Source organism: Bombus affinis, chromosome 10 (genome assembly GCF_024516045.1).
Source record: "Bombus affinis isolate iyBomAffi1 chromosome 10, iyBomAffi1.2, whole genome shotgun sequence".
NCBI classification, from domain to species: domain Eukaryota; kingdom Metazoa; phylum Arthropoda; class Insecta; order Hymenoptera; family Apidae; genus Bombus; species Bombus affinis.
The window spans coordinates 7,165,318-7,179,998 of record NC_066353.1 but is presented as its reverse complement, the minus strand read 5'-3'; the positions used below and the strand labels follow the sequence as shown (position 1 = coordinate 7,179,998).

Sequence of the window (14,681 nt, the reverse complement as noted above, 5' to 3'; positions counted from 1 at the left end):
CGATGGCCGTCGCAACAGGTAAGCGGCGCGCGGCTACGCCGCCTGAGAAAAGGTATATTCCGGCAGGTAACGGTCGCAAACGGAGGAGGAGCATCGTCGTCGCGTTCGGTCTACGAGAGGCGAGGAGAAGGGGGATCGATGGAACGTACCGGCGGAGAGGTGGAATTCAGGTGCGAGTCGTAGTTGGCTCGACGATCCTCAGTTTACCGCGGCCAGTCGACGCGACGCAGTCCGATCTTTGACCCTCGCTTTCCCGCGTCTCGTTCCTTTCTTCTCGCGTTTTCTCCTCTTACGTCATCGCGTTCCTCTTGGTGGTGCTTTGGTTCCTCGCGATCGACGAGATGCGGATCGATCCCTTCTCGGATCGACAAATTCGACGCATCCGCAACGAGTAAGTGGCAGCCGAGTAACGCAACCTGTTACGGCGAACGCGCGTCCACCGATCGACCCCGATGTCGAAACCCCGAAGATCGAACACCCGTGTTCTCTCCGGGCAACGAACGCGGCTAGTTGGAATCGACGGGAACGCGCTTTCTTCGTTCGGTCGAACTCGCGAGTCGTCCGGTAAACTTACAACGCGCGCGATATACCCGTTGTACGCGATACGTCGTTCTCGAAACCGGTTCGGTGACGTACTCGTCGATCGTCGGCGCAGCTACGAGTCTCGGGCTTCGCGGTCCTCCTAGTTCGCCAACTGCGATCCTTCGTTGTTCCGTCGCGAGATACGGAATTTTGCGTTTCCATCGCGTGGATTCCGCTTTTTCGGTAGACGCTACGACGGGAATCCGTTTACCCGTGTTGCGGTACCAGGTACGACCGACCGGTTCTCTCTCCCTCCTCGCTCCTCCTTTCTTTCTTGCCTGCCTCTCTCTCTCTCTCTCTCTCTCTCTCCCTCTATCTCTCTCTTTTTGTCTTCCTCCGTCGCGTCCGGCGTTCTTCGATACGCCATAGTTCCAAAGTCGCGCGACGATCCACGAGTTCCGTTCGGTTTGCGGTACGGACGCCGAAGGAGCGCAGCAGCGAGACTCGGCAAAGTGACGCGTCGGAATTTCCACAGCGGGGCGATCGAAGATTTTGCCTGGATTGTCCGGATCGAAACTCGACGAGGTGGAATCGGTGGGCGAGCGGCTCGCGACGCGGCGATCGTTTCGAACCAATTGGTCGTCGTTCGTTCTCCGCGCGTACGATACCACCGCGTGCGATGAGTCACGTCTCCGCGTTTCGCTCGTATCGCGTCACCTCTCGCGGCCATAGCTTTGCCGCGTTTTCCTTCGCGTGATCGACGCATCGATATCGTTTTGTCCGACGTTGGATCGCGAGCGCGTGCGCTTTCTTTTCCAGAACCGGTATGACTGCGATGCAGAAGGTCGCGTTCCAACAACGACGTTGATCGAACGTCGCGACGGCTCCGAGATGATCCCGTCGATCGGACTGTTGACCGTGGCGGTGCTCGCGATCGGCACCGCGATCGCCGGCTTGAATCCAGGGGGGGCCGATTGCGGCGAGCAACGCTGTTCCACCGTCGAGTATTGCAGCCCCTACGACAAGCGTTGCAAACCGTGCTCGTCCATCTGCGACGCCACCGGTCGCAACTATCAGCAAAACGAGTGCATCAAAGATTGTCAAGGTGAGCGACTGGCGAAATTCTCGCCGTTCCGTCCGTCGAACGGTTGTCGGAGCGGTCGGCCGCTTTCTCGGTTTTCTCGTCTTTCTCGGTCGATTGGCCGAGCGAGCCGAGTATACCGAGCATCGACGTTTCCAGATCGATCGGAGGAAAAGCCAGGTAGAGCGGGCCGAGCGTTTCCGAGCGTCGTGCACCTGAACCCGAAGGGGGTTCGAGTCCGTTGACTTTACACCTGACCACCGTCCCTCCGTCCACTTCCCACACAGGCGACCGTGCACGATGACTCATCCTACCGACCTCCTATTCGCCTGCCAGCCTGCTCGCCTTCTTTTCTTTCCTCGCTCTCGCTTCCTCTCGGCTCCTTTCGCCCGCTATCTCCTTCTCCTTCACCGTCTTGCCGTTAGTCGCCTCTCGCCCCGCTTCCAACCGAACAACAACGTTCCCTTCCCCAGCCCAAGCCAACCGTCCAACCTCTCCCTTGGAAAATATCGCCGCGGCAAATAGCTTTTCATCCTTTGCCTTTCCATTTCAGAATACCTGCACGACAAACGATACGTTCTTCTCGAGCAATACGAGGATTTACGAGGTAAGTAGACGATGGTCGCGTCCTTCTAGTCGCGAGAAAAGAAGGAAAAAAGAACAAAGAAACGAACGTTGACGATCCGCAGGGCAGTTGCAGCGATTGTGGATACTGGCGGTGATATCTATCGCCGTAGCCTTTGCGTCTCTCGTATCGAGCCTGTACCTGTACGCGCAAAAGTGTCCACGATGGGAAAAGATGCGAACCACCCTGAGACGAGCTATCGCCGGGAAACGAGCAAAGGTGAGCGAGCGAGTTTTCTGCGTCTCGCGATCGAAGGAGCGCGCCGCGTCGACCTCACCAACCGATATCTCGTTTCTCAGGGAACGTCGAACGGGAGCGGCGGCGACAACGACAACGACAACAACAACGATCGCGGTAAATCGACGCTTCGAGACGCGGAATCGGGCACGTCCAGGCACAACGGACTGAAGCTGACGATGCCAACGATAAGCGCGAGCGTGGCTCCTTCCCGATTCTTGGAAAACGAAAGCGGACACGGTGGGAACGGTACCGGAAGCGCGAGCGGAAGCGGCAGCGCTAATGGAAGCGGAACCGGTAACGCCACCCCGAACACCACCACCACTTCGCTGTCGAGAAGGCATCCCAGCGAGGACACCACTCTCGATTACGCTTACGACAATCCAGCTATGACGCCCAGCCCGGAAACCGTTCAACACAGAACGAAGCGCGAGAGCTCGTTTTAAACGGGACATCCGATCGATTCGCCACTCACTGTACATAGGTTAATTCTAAGCATAGTACTTAATCGCGCTCGTCCGCGCGAGAACGCGCGCGACCATTCGCGGGTCCTTATCAGCCATTCCGTCCACGAAAGGCCTTTCGAGCGAAGTTTGCCCGATCAACGGTAACGGGGTCGAGCTTCGCATAGGTCAGCGACGGCGCGTAATCCGCCGGCCGATCGATGGAGAAGCGCGCGCTCCACGCTCAATTCGAATGCTCAACCGTCGAGTTTTACGCTCGCGTGCCTCTTTTTCACCATCGCGCTCTTCTTTCTCGCTCCCTCTCTGCTTTTTCTTCTCCTCCTGCGCTATCGACGGCGAGACCTGAGACAGAGGCAGAGAGAGAGGGAGGGGGAGAGAGAGAAATCGTTCACGTTCGGCTGTTTGCGCGAACCTCGCTGATCTTAGGTTAATAAGTAGTACGACAGCGATTCGAATCGTCGCGATCTTTCTTCGTCCAGCGTTCGTCCGATGTTCCTCGTCGTGAACGATCACCGTACAACGGTGGTCGTCGACGACCAGGAATCCGATGTCTTCCAGCGAACGAAACGTCGCGGTTGCTCGAGCCGCGTACATAAGAAAAGGAACGAGAAGAAAAAGTTTGCCGCTCGTTCGCAAGTATTCGTAGTTTTAAGACGTTTTTCGTTATCGATCCGGTAGTTTGTGTCGGAGTAAGCAATAAACGCAATAACGCACGACGTTCCCGTTTTGCGTATTTCTTTCGTGCCTGTGCATCTCCGCACGGGCAGGATATCGGGCCGGAGGTGGGAATAGGAAGGGGGTGAGAATTTTTGATGCGTGAGAAGAGAAAAGAAAAGAACGCAACGTTCTCGTCGATGCAGAAATCATCGTGTATGTTGGAACGAGGTGACCGAAAGATCTAGCGGCGCGTTAGGCGGAAATTTGCTCGAACCGGAGAGAGTCGCCGACGGTCGGTTTCGATCGATCGCCGACGAACGACGGCGAGGCGGACACGAGCTCCGGCGTGATCGGCGTACCGGGCGTCGTCGGGTGAGACGAGTGCCTCGCCATCACCAGCTCTCTCGTGTTCTTCTCCGGTTTGATCAGCACCACGTAGACCTTCGGGAGAAACAGGCAGAGCAGCTGGACCAGTCCGTTCAGCGACAGCGACAACGCCAGAGTAATTACCCTGACGACGTTGCTCGTGGAGGCCAAGTAGAGGGGTACGAACGCCAGCCACAGCACGATCGTCGCGTAATTGGCGAACGCGATGCGTCGGGTCTCGTTGAATCCCTCCGGGCATTTTCTCGTCTTGATCGCGTAGAACGTGGACGCGACGGTCAACAGGAACGGGTAGATCAAACCGATCACGTAGGAGCCGTCTTCGGAGCCCCGACACACCCTTACGTTCGCGTCCCTGCTGGGATACGAGCGTTGGATCGCCGGTGGTTTCTTGAGCAGCCAACCGACGTCGAACGCGATCTCCACCAGAACGAGGATCGACGCGATCGTCAGCTGAGATCTCGGGCTGGTGAACCTGTGGACACGCGTGGAATCGCGTTACTACGGGTTATCCGGGCGTTACCATCGAAATTTACCGTCGTTTGCGAGGACTGCGGCCGGGATCGTTGAATATTCTGTGAATTCGATTGATCTTGGTGGAGAGCGCGGCGTAGCAAATGGTGTAGCAGAATCCGATGCCGAATCGGACCACGGCGCAACTTTCCACGCTGGGCTTGGACACCACGGCGAACGTCATCGAGAAGCAGCCGAACGCACCGACCAGCAGCAGAAACGACAGCTCTCGACCGGACGCTTTGATCATCGGTGTGTGCCGATAGATCCAAAACACCGAGCAGACGAACGCGGTCAGTGCCATACCTGCGAACGGAACGCGATCCCGTCATCGTTAGTCATCGGATCGGATCGTCGACGCGGCGGCGGTCGAGGCCGACGAACGGAGATTACCGGAAACGGCTACCGTCATCGCGACGATCGCCCACGGATTCGAGTAGTCGACGAACTGTTCGGGGATAGGTTCGCAGCCAGACCCGTTCCTCGTCGGAATCGTGCCCGGCTCGCACTCTTCGCATCTCAGCTCGTCCACCTTGTACCGATAGAAACCGCAGCTCTGACACCTCCAGCAGCACGGGTCCTCTTTGCTTCTCACCATGATACGATTCGAGCCGCACGGCCGAGAACACGACGACGTCGGAAAGTCGCCGGGTCGTTCCTCTCGAAACCACAACTTGTCCCGATCCAGCCGCAACACCGCTTGCCCGTCTTCGTTCACTGCGTGCAACCCCGTACGCGTCTTTCCGTTTATTCGTCTCTTTCACCCTCTCTCTCTCTCTCTCCCTTTGATTCTACTCGTGGTTTTGCGGAGAAAAGAGAGAGAGAGAGAGAGAGAGAGAGAGAGGGGGGGGAGGAGAGACAGAGAGTAGTCTTACGCGTGTAATTGCCGATGACCGCCCAGTGATAGAAACCGTTTGCCTTGCGCTGATAATTCAGGATGGAGTATCTCGGAGGTCCGTCGACCGCATCCACGAATTCGAACGCGTTGCCAGCTTCGTCTGAAATTTTAGTTTGTATGCAACTTTACGTTTAACTGTACCCTCGTCCTCCCATCTCCGAAGATAAAACTACTTTTCATATTGTAATAAACGATGTATACTGTAGGGCTTACAGCCCGAAAATACAATATAATAATAATAATAATAATAATAATAATAATAATAATAATAATAATAATAATAGTAATAGTAATAGTAATAATAATAATAATAATAATAATAATAAGAAGAAGAAGAAGAAGAAGAAGAAGAAGGAGAATAAGGATAATCTTACCTTTGAAAGACACGTTGGTTAGGTATTCGAAGAACGCGTCCATGTTCGGAGGACGCATCTCGTCGCAAAGTCCGACCGAACCTTGGCCGCAAACGTCCGTTCGCATGTTGTGAAGAGCGTGAGCCACCGCGTATACAGCGTCTCGAACGAAATGCAGAAATCTCCGCTGTTTGTAGCCGGTGCTGCGCTCGATCCTTAATCTCGGATCTTGGCAGTCGACGTGCCGCTAGAAAACGTTCGAACGGCACCTCTCTCTCTCTCTCTCCGTCTCGTTTACCTGGTCGATATAAAGACTTACCCTGTCGGAAGCGGCAGCGATCGTCGTTTCCTCCGACTCGTCCGTGCAGTTGTGATAGGTTCGCCAAAACTCTCGGAACCAAGGATCGACGCGCTCGTGGTCGAGCGTCAACTCCGTAAAGTATTGGTCGAAGCCGGAGAGCGGGGCGTACAGCGGTTGAACCGCGAGAGCACCCTCCAACACCGCGGTTTCTCGAGTCTCCACGTCGCGATTATCCGGCCACGAGTCGCTGCCCAGCCAAACGAATCGCGAGCCGACGCCGACGCGTCTCGCCGCCTCCAGCACCCGCAGAGTCGTCGACTTCTCCGCGAACAACACCACCACTGCGAGATTCCGTCGTACGTGTACGTCGTACTTGGATAGTCTTTCGATCTTCGCCTCGCTACGGCTCGCGATACGTACCTCGGACGTCCGTCTTCTCGGCGATCGTGCGCACCACGTTGTCGTAATCGTCGTCGGTGAAACGATCTTCGCTGATTCGATGCGGCGCGCTGAAGCATATGGAGTACTCCGAGGCGAAGGAAGCCAGCGTCTCGTATCCGTGGTCTCCGTACTCCGAGTCCGTGTAAACGACCGACACGTACGACCACTCGAACCGGCTTGCGAAAACGTCGTCCAACGGATTAATCGGACGAATCGAGGTAAGTCGGACGGAGGAGGAGGAGGAGGAGCGTGGATTCCGACTCACCGAAGAACTTCCAGCATCGCTCGCGCCTGGTTCACGTCGCTCGGAACCGTGCGGAAAAACCGTGGGAATCTCTCCTTGCTGCTGAGAAACGGCGACGTGGCCATGTACGAGATCTGCGGCACCGGGAACAGAGCCAGCACCGACGCTACCTGCGAACCGTTGGATCTCGAGTGGCTGGAGCGCGCGTTCATCCGAAACGAGCGATACTACCAACCTGGATGGTGACGGAGCTCGATTGAGCGCCGAGCACCGCGACCACGCGTTCGAACTCCCCGTTTAAGAACTTTGCCACGCTGCGATCCGCGCATCGGTATCCCTCCTCGCTGGAACGGTTCTCGCGCGCCATGAAACCTACGAACATCGACGCTCTCGAGTGACGGGCCGCGAGATCGCGCGCTCGCTTACCCTTCACGAAGTAGAACGCCTGCTCCAGAGCGTAGATCGGATGATCGCAGGTGTCGAACGCCAGCGCGCCGAGCCGCACACCCGGAAGTATCCGCGGATTCTCGTTGATACGTTCGATCGTGTACAGCATCGCTTCCAACGGTTGAATGCCGTCTTCCCCCTGCGAATAAACGTTCGAACCAGGTGACACCAACGGCCCGCGATTTCCCCTCGTATCTCACCTGTATCTCGCCGCAACTCTTGCCGTTGTTCCCTTTACGATGCACGGGAAACAGGCCTCCCAGCAGCAGCTCGCCCGTCACGTTAGCGTACCGGACCCGACCGTGCTCGATAGTCGTACGCGGAGAACGTTCGACGGAATTGGACAGAACGACGGCGAACAGGCTGGTCGTGCATAGCACGCGAATCATCATCGCCATCGCCATCGTCATCGTCACCGTCGTCGTCGTCGTCGTCGTCGTCGTCGTCGTTATCGCGCGTCTTTCCACCGTTCCGCTCTGCGTCGGCCGTCGGATAATCAGCCAGCGAGGCAAGCAGCCTGCGTGCGACGAACGCGATTCGACGAACGAAAGCGTCTGATCCGCAGGATATACGCCGGTGGATGTGTAGGGAGTGGCCGATCGCGGCGAGAACGCGAGGTCGTCGCGGAAAAACGGAAATCGATCGCGAGGGGAAACACGCGGGCCGCAGGCGGGAAAACAACGACACGCGAGAGAAGGTAAACGGAATCGGGCGGGTAAACAGAGAACAGCGGGCGGACGGCAATTTCGTTAAATGCGTTGCCGTCTCGTGGCTGGGCCGCGTACTCGGCGGCACACGAGCACGAGGAAGAGGGAGAGAAGAGGAAGTTAGCATAGGTAACGGAGGAAGCGGAGTGGGAACGATAACGATGGAATCTCCAATTATTCAATCGTGTCTCCGAGCTGGTCCGTTTAAGCGACCCGCTCCTCGTCCATTTCCCGACTTAGAAGCGAAGCAGCGATCGTTCTCTTCGGCCACGTGCTTCTCGCTCGATCTCGTTCGTTCTCTTCTTCGCTTCGCTAGTCGTCGTGAATCGTCGAGCGATACCGGTGAAATCGGTGCCGAAACACCGAGATCCACGCGAAAGGAAAGGAAAGGGCCGGCAGCCATGGACGGTAGCGGCGGTTCGACGCAGAGGTCGTTCGATACGATCGATTGTGTGGTGTTTGCCGGAATGTTGGCGATCTCGGTTATCATCGGCGTATATCAGGCGTATAAGTCGCGAAAGAACGAGGACGCGGTTCGCGAGTACTTGGTGGGCGGGCAAAATATGTCCATCTTCCCTATAACGATGTCGCTGATAGCCAGGTAATAGGAAGAAACGATCCACCACCGCTGCTCCTCTTTCTTTCTTCCAATCGATTTTCCTCCATCTTTTCAGCTACATATCGGGAATAACGATCCTTGGTCTACCAGCCGAGATGTACGTATACGGAACGCAGTACTGGTGCGTGGTAATCGCCGATTTGTTCGTCTCGTTGACGATGATCATGGTCTATCTACCGGTGTTTTACGGTCTCGGCATCACTTCGTCTTACGAGGTAACGCGGATACCATTGCCCGTCCTCTGCGCAACGTCGTTCGCTGATCCTTTTCTTTTAATTTCGCTGATTCGCAGTATCTCAACCTGAGGTTCAACGGCGCCGTTCGACTCATGGGTTCCGTCATGTTTCTCATAAAAATGGTAAGATGCGGTAAGAGCTGTGTGTGTGTGCGTGCGTGCGTGCGTGCGTGCGTGCGTGTGCGTGCGTACGTGCGTGCGTACGTGCGTGCGTACGTGCGTGCGTGCGTACGCGAGAGAGGAAGGACGAATTAAAGCGAAACGTTTGGCGTTTCGTTGCAGTTGCTGTATATTCCCCTCGTGATATACGTTCCCGCGGTGGCGTTCAATCAAGTCACTGGAATAAACCTGCACGCGATCGCGGTGCTAGTCTGCGTTGTTTGCATATTTTATACCACTTTGGTAAGGACGAGGATCGTGCCATTTAATCGCCAACGTGTTCCATCAACGGTGGAGCCGACTCGAGAGAGAAACGCGAACGAGCCTGTCTCTGTGTTTTTCAGGGTGGCTTGAAAGCGGTTGTTTGGACCGACGCGATTCAGACGATCGTCATGTTTGGCGGAGTGATAGCGATTGCGATAATCGGCACGAACCAAGTAGGCGGATTCGAACAAGTTTGGAGGAGAAATCGCGACACCGACCGAATCGAATTTTTCGAGTAAGCGATTTACCCGTCTCTATGACGTACGACCGCTGCTTCCTTTTACTCTTCCTATTGTCCGATCGACAGTATGGACTTGGATCCAACAACGAGACACACCTTCTGGACCGTTGTCGTCGGTAACTACTTCAACTGGTTGGCCAGCTGTTCCGTGAATCAATCGATGGTGCAACGATGCTTGGCCATGTCCAACTTGAAGAGGGCCAACGCGTGAGTCGTCACTATCATTTCTCCCCTCCCCCCCCCGGATCGATATATTCCTATCTCGCGTTCGCTGAGATCCGTAATCTTGCCTTGTTTAGAACGATCGCGATCATGGCGATCGGTATAATTAGCATCGTTTCGCTGAGCTGCTACACCGGCATCGTCATCTTTGCGGCGTTCTACGATTGCGACCCTATCAGGACCAAGGTACAGGATCCATCTCTGCCCCTTCTTTCTTCTTCCACCAAATACAGCGAAACGAATTCACGCGTTACAGCGAATAAAAAAATCGGACCAACTCCTACCGTTTTTCGTGATGGAGATGACCGAGTCGATTCCAGGACTGCCTGGACTATTCGTCGCGGGAGTGTTTAGCGCGGCGCTCAGGTATATTCGCACATATCGTTCGAACGTGTCGAGAGAGCGAGAGAAAAGAAAAGAAAATAGAGAAAGGGAAGAGGAAGAGAAGCGCGAGATCGTCGTCTTTGTTTACTTTTAGCACCATGTCGACCGGATTGAACTCCATGTCTGGCGTCATCTACGAGGACATGATAAAACCGTGGCTGCGAATATCTCTGTCGGAAGTAGCGGCCAGTCGAGTGATGAAGCTGACGGTGCTGTTGATGGGGACCGTTTGCGTGACGCTCGTTTACCTCGTCGAGAAACTCAGCGGACTGATTCAGGTAGGGATCGGCGGATCGACGCGTGTCGCGCTTTCTATCGTATTTCGCGTGGCAAGTACGCGTGGCTATATCGCGTTCTCGTTTCGTTGTCAGGCTGCCAAAAGCTTGTCGGGGATCACGGCGGGACCGTTGCTCGGAGTCTTTACGCTGGGCATGTTTTTCCCGCTCGCAAATTCCGCGGTAAGACAAACCTCGATACGTTTCCTTCGTTCGCTTAACGTTCCGCCTTTAATCGAATCGACGACGTCGCAGGGAGCTTTGGTCGGCGGGTTTGTCAGTTTGAACTTGGTCGCTTGGATCTCGTTCGGCACTCAGGCAGCCATATCCAGTGGAAAGATTCGTTTCCCCACCAAGCCAGTATCCATCGACGGATGTCCGGAATCGCTCAAGAGTCAGGCTACGAATTTTACGCTGGTCGTCGAAACCGCGATCAAGTGAGAAAATAGTCGATTCCTTCGTCGGTCGGGTACAGCCAGCTGCTTCCATCGACTCTCGCGTTCTACCTATTTCCAGGGAACCGCCCTTCTTCCTCTACAGAATGTCGTATCTTTGGTACACGTGGCTCGGCTGTCTAACGGCGATACTCGTCGGACTGCTCGTCTCGTGGATCACGGGGCCGAACAAACGCACGCCGGGCGATGAGAAGCTCTACACGCCCGTTATTCACGGACTGTTGCGCGATTCGGTCGCGATCGCCGCCAAACGGCAACAGGTACGACCTGGTCGCGCTTCTCGTACCCGATACGCCTCGTTTTCTCCTCGATTCTTTTTTTTTCCATATTTTCAGGAGGGCGTCGTCACGGAACTCGAGAAAATGGACGGAAGCTGTCGCGCGACCGCAGCATCGAGCAGGATTTAAACGGGTGTCGTCGTGCGGCAGGCGTTACGATTTTCCCGATTAAAAAAATAGACGAAATAAACGCAAAATAGAGATGTACAGACGCGCGTGTATATATATGTATATATATGCATGCATATATATCGTACAAGGTAGAGACAGATAGCATATATGCACATATACGCACACAAGCGCGAGCATACGTACACACGTATATTCTTTTGTATTTTCCATTTACAACCTTTGTACATAGAATAATTATAAGCGTAGAGGGCGTTCGTCGTGATGGGGGTAAAAGATACGCAAGGAGGAAGTGAAAGGGGAAAGTAGAGAAGGAAAAAATACGCGGAAGAGGAACACGGCCACGGTTTCTCCTACCATTTCGATCGGAGACTATCGATTCCGTTATCTCGAACGCCGCGATCCCTTTTCTTCCGCCAATGGCAACGCTTCGTCGTTTCTTCGTCTGCTTTTAGATTTCATCGTCGCATCGAGTTTCCTACCACTCGTCGCCGTGGTAATCCCACATCGTGTCCCACGGACCGACACGGAACGACGATCCATCTCGTGTCCGGATCTATCGCTCGTCCGACGCTCTGCTACCTCGACAGACTGCGGTCGCGTAACTGACGATCGCGTATCCGTGTTTCGTCTCGACTCCGGGAGGCGAGCACGGTTTAAGAAGCAAGTGGCGACAAGCCGATAGTTCTGGGATCCTGTTGACCCGGTTGCGCCGGAGGCACCGGTTGAGGTCCGGTCTCTAAATTCTTTAAAAGCTGATTCAGCCAGTGTTTCGTAGACGCGTCTTCTTGCAGACAAGTGGCGAACGTGTTGTCCCTCAGCTGGTCGGGTAGACACTGTCTGAGCGCCAGTAACGCCCTATCGAACGATAAAAAGATAGCTAGTTTTCGTCGTTGGTTCGTCGATTCGTCGATTCGTTCGCTCGCCTTACCTTGGATTGTCCGAGAGTCTGAGATAACATCTGACCACGTGCTTCAACAGCCTGGCGGAAGGATCTTTGGCCAAGGATAAGACCATCTTTCCTAAAATCATGGCGACGTGACTGAATCGATCGTACGTTTGGCAGATGTAGGAGAGACCGCTGTCGTCGAGCAAGATCTTCTGCAGGATGAACGTAGCCACCGTCTTGCTTAATTCGGAGCCGCTTTCCATGATGCGTAAGCACAGAGGGATGATTTCCGTGGTGAGCAAGAACGTAATCACCTCCTGCTCGTCGGTCTTTACCAAGGCTCCTATCACTCCCAAACTGGTCAATCGAAGATACTCGAACGGACGGGTCTTGCTGACCGTGTGTAGAAACGGATATAAGAACAGCGGCACGTGAGCCTGCAAAAGCAAATGGTCGAAGAACGGAGAGTGCGCGAGTATGCGTTACGCGTTGATACGCGCGTAAACTTACCTGCAGAAACGAGGATCTGGTTTCCGGGTGACTGGCAACGCACTGCAACAGTGCCAACGCGTTGCACACTCGATTGCTCTGATACGCGGTTAGAGTGGCTGGATTGATAGCGGGATATATGTTTATTATCTCTTGAAGCAGCGACGCGATCGTTCCGAACGAATGCCAAAGCATCGGAGCCAAATCGGGCACGACCTCCCGTTTCTTGCTAAGTTCCAGCAACGCGTTCTCTCTCGTCTCCGAATTCGACAATTCGATTATCCAGGCGTAAACCTTCTCGCGATCCACCGTCGACTGCAACGCGGCTGGACTTTGCTGCGAACCCATTTTCGTCATCGGACTTTCGTGGCAAAGCTTTCACGGCACGACCGTTATCGCTGCGATCGATCGATTCCTTCCTTCCTTCCTTCCCTCCTTTATTTACGCCTTCCTAGTCCGGCTACGAACGTATCGCCGCGATCCCAACGAGACACGTACGATATGCCGCCGATCGACCGGTTTCGTCGCCAATTCGGTCCAAAATTTGAGGTTAGGTGAAACAAGCTCGCACGATGCGATCGACCAGAAATTACCGAGCAGCGAGATTTATCGCGCCACGCGTGCGCTCTTTCTCGAATCGATTACGCGACACACGGACGGCAAACACGTTCGTCTTCTGGAAAACGAGCAAATATTTTCTTCTCGAGACATTCGTCTTCCTTGACACCGAAAAACGATACAACACCTTCCTACTGCTCGCAGCTGCTTCGAGTTAACGGCGGACGTTTATCGCCATCTATCGAAAACTACAGAAAGCTTCTGTTCTATCGCGTATCGACGGTCGATACACCGCTTAAGTACACCGTATTTGCATGCTATGTACACGCGTTTGCATAGGGCAACGGGTCGTGTGCCAAGCGACGGGAAATCGTTTCGCGTTGATCGGATGGCGCGTCAACTAACGCAGAGAGACGACAACGATGGTACTTGGCGAAAGATTCCAACGACCAAAAAAATTGCAACAGCCGAACATAGACAAAAACGAAAATGAAAGCACGCCCGCTTGACTTTTTTCGAACATCGCCGTCGCGCGGAAATCTGCACCACGACCATACGCCCGTTTCTCTAATTCCAAGCGATCTTTATTTTCCTCTCTCTCTCGATATTCGAGATCGCGCAAACTTTCGATCCTTATTTATTACGTACGTTCGTAACGAACACGTACGTCGGTATCGGTACGTGCCTCGGCGCGTGTTTCATATCGTTCGAACGTATCGCAGGAAGGAAGAGGAACGATAAACGATTTCGCGAATAGCGTGTCGTACGAGCATAGATAGAGAGGAACGCGTGGTAAGGGATGGTATAACGCGATTGCAGTCGACCGATACTTTGTTGCAACTGTGAAATCGAAGCGCGACAAGTCATTGACGTTTGCAAAAGGATCGCCGTTTCGGTAAACTCGTCGTCGTTTTACCGACTCGAGTAACTCGTACGCCAGTTTCTTGCGTAATCGTGTTCGCGCGAAGGATAAAAATCGTGGTTTGGAGCGCGTATCGTAGCTACGAATACGTACGAGTGTCGTTACGTCCGCGGTTAAAAGGCGAATAGTAATGACAATATTGCACGAGACATCGCGGCAGAAGCGGGTGAAAAGGGCATCTGCCAGTCACAACATGCCAAACACTCGCGATAAATTCGAATCGTTTGCGTCGCATCGCTTCTACGTATTGACGTATTTGAAATCGATTTGCGTGCGAGCGGAGAGAATTGGCGGCGTGTTTCGATCGATCGGATGGAACGCGACCCGACAGCCTCGTATCTCGTTCCCTTGAACGAATTTTTAGATTGGCGTTGGAACGGCTGCGATCGAGCTACAGGCGGCGTGTCAGACGAGAAACGTGGGCCGACGGGTCGCATCGCGACTCGCGACGGTAGTTGGGTGTTATCGTCGATCGTCATCCGAGTCTTTTTTCGTCTACGAGCGATAAACGGTAGCAGAATGGATGCGAATCGATTTGGCGGACGAAGCTCGCGGAATCTGGTCCTAATTCAGCACAGCCACCGTTGTTACGGAGCGCAGGGTTGGGGAAACGGGATGGAGAAAAATATGCGCGCGCGAATATGCGAACTCTGTCGCGTTCGGGAGAAAGGGAGGGAGGGACGGAAGA

The 14,681-nt window shown here is 54.3% G+C and overlaps 4 protein-coding genes across 4 annotated transcripts; 2 read left to right on the top strand and 2 right to left on the bottom strand.

Moving 5' to 3' along the window:
• Nucleotides 1–62: 62 nt before the first annotated feature.
• LOC126921015 (uncharacterized) lies at nucleotides 63–3,645 on the top strand. Its single transcript, XM_050732142.1, has 5 exons — nucleotides 63–391; nucleotides 1,342–1,627; nucleotides 2,157–2,210; nucleotides 2,293–2,447; nucleotides 2,528–3,645. Exons 2-5 carry the CDS (start codon nucleotides 1,414–1,416, stop codon nucleotides 2,909–2,911), a joined length of 807 nt encoding a protein of 268 aa, XP_050588099.1. The 5' UTR covers nucleotides 63–391; nucleotides 1,342–1,413; the 3' UTR covers nucleotides 2,912–3,645.
• Nucleotides 3,646–3,774: 129 nt separating this feature from the next.
• LOC126920986 (metabotropic glutamate receptor 6-like) lies at nucleotides 3,775–7,577 on the bottom strand. The gene is made up of 11 exons (XM_050732058.1): nucleotides 7,368–7,577; nucleotides 7,147–7,306; nucleotides 6,956–7,092; nucleotides 6,742–6,890; nucleotides 6,456–6,652; nucleotides 6,054–6,376; nucleotides 5,756–5,981; nucleotides 5,359–5,481; nucleotides 4,877–5,200; nucleotides 4,507–4,789; nucleotides 3,775–4,445 (listed from the first exon to the last, which is right to left on the bottom strand). The coding sequence occupies exons 1-11, from the start codon at nucleotides 7,575–7,577 to the stop codon at nucleotides 3,839–3,841; spliced, it is 2,739 nt and encodes a 912-aa protein (XP_050588015.1). The 3' UTR covers nucleotides 3,775–3,838.
• A 151-nt stretch (nucleotides 7,578–7,728) lies between these two features.
• LOC126920989 (sodium-coupled monocarboxylate transporter 1-like) lies at nucleotides 7,729–11,328 on the top strand. Its single transcript, XM_050732062.1, has 13 exons — nucleotides 7,729–8,475; nucleotides 8,549–8,708; nucleotides 8,786–8,851; nucleotides 9,011–9,130; nucleotides 9,232–9,386; nucleotides 9,459–9,599; nucleotides 9,692–9,800; nucleotides 9,871–9,980; nucleotides 10,093–10,276; nucleotides 10,370–10,456; nucleotides 10,529–10,710; nucleotides 10,790–10,988; nucleotides 11,064–11,328. The coding sequence occupies exons 1-13, from the start codon at nucleotides 7,748–7,750 to the stop codon at nucleotides 11,133–11,135; spliced, it is 2,313 nt and encodes a 770-aa protein (XP_050588019.1). The 5' UTR covers nucleotides 7,729–7,747; the 3' UTR covers nucleotides 11,136–11,328.
• On the bottom strand, nucleotides 11,319–13,901 carry LOC126921013 (CCR4-NOT transcription complex subunit 9). The gene is made up of 3 exons (XM_050732140.1): nucleotides 12,535–13,901; nucleotides 12,067–12,461; nucleotides 11,319–11,993 (listed from the first exon to the last, which is right to left on the bottom strand). Exons 1-3 carry the CDS (start codon nucleotides 12,868–12,870, stop codon nucleotides 11,792–11,794), a joined length of 933 nt encoding a protein of 310 aa, XP_050588097.1. The 5' UTR covers nucleotides 12,871–13,901; the 3' UTR covers nucleotides 11,319–11,791.
• Between the last annotated feature and the right edge of the window lie 780 nt (nucleotides 13,902–14,681).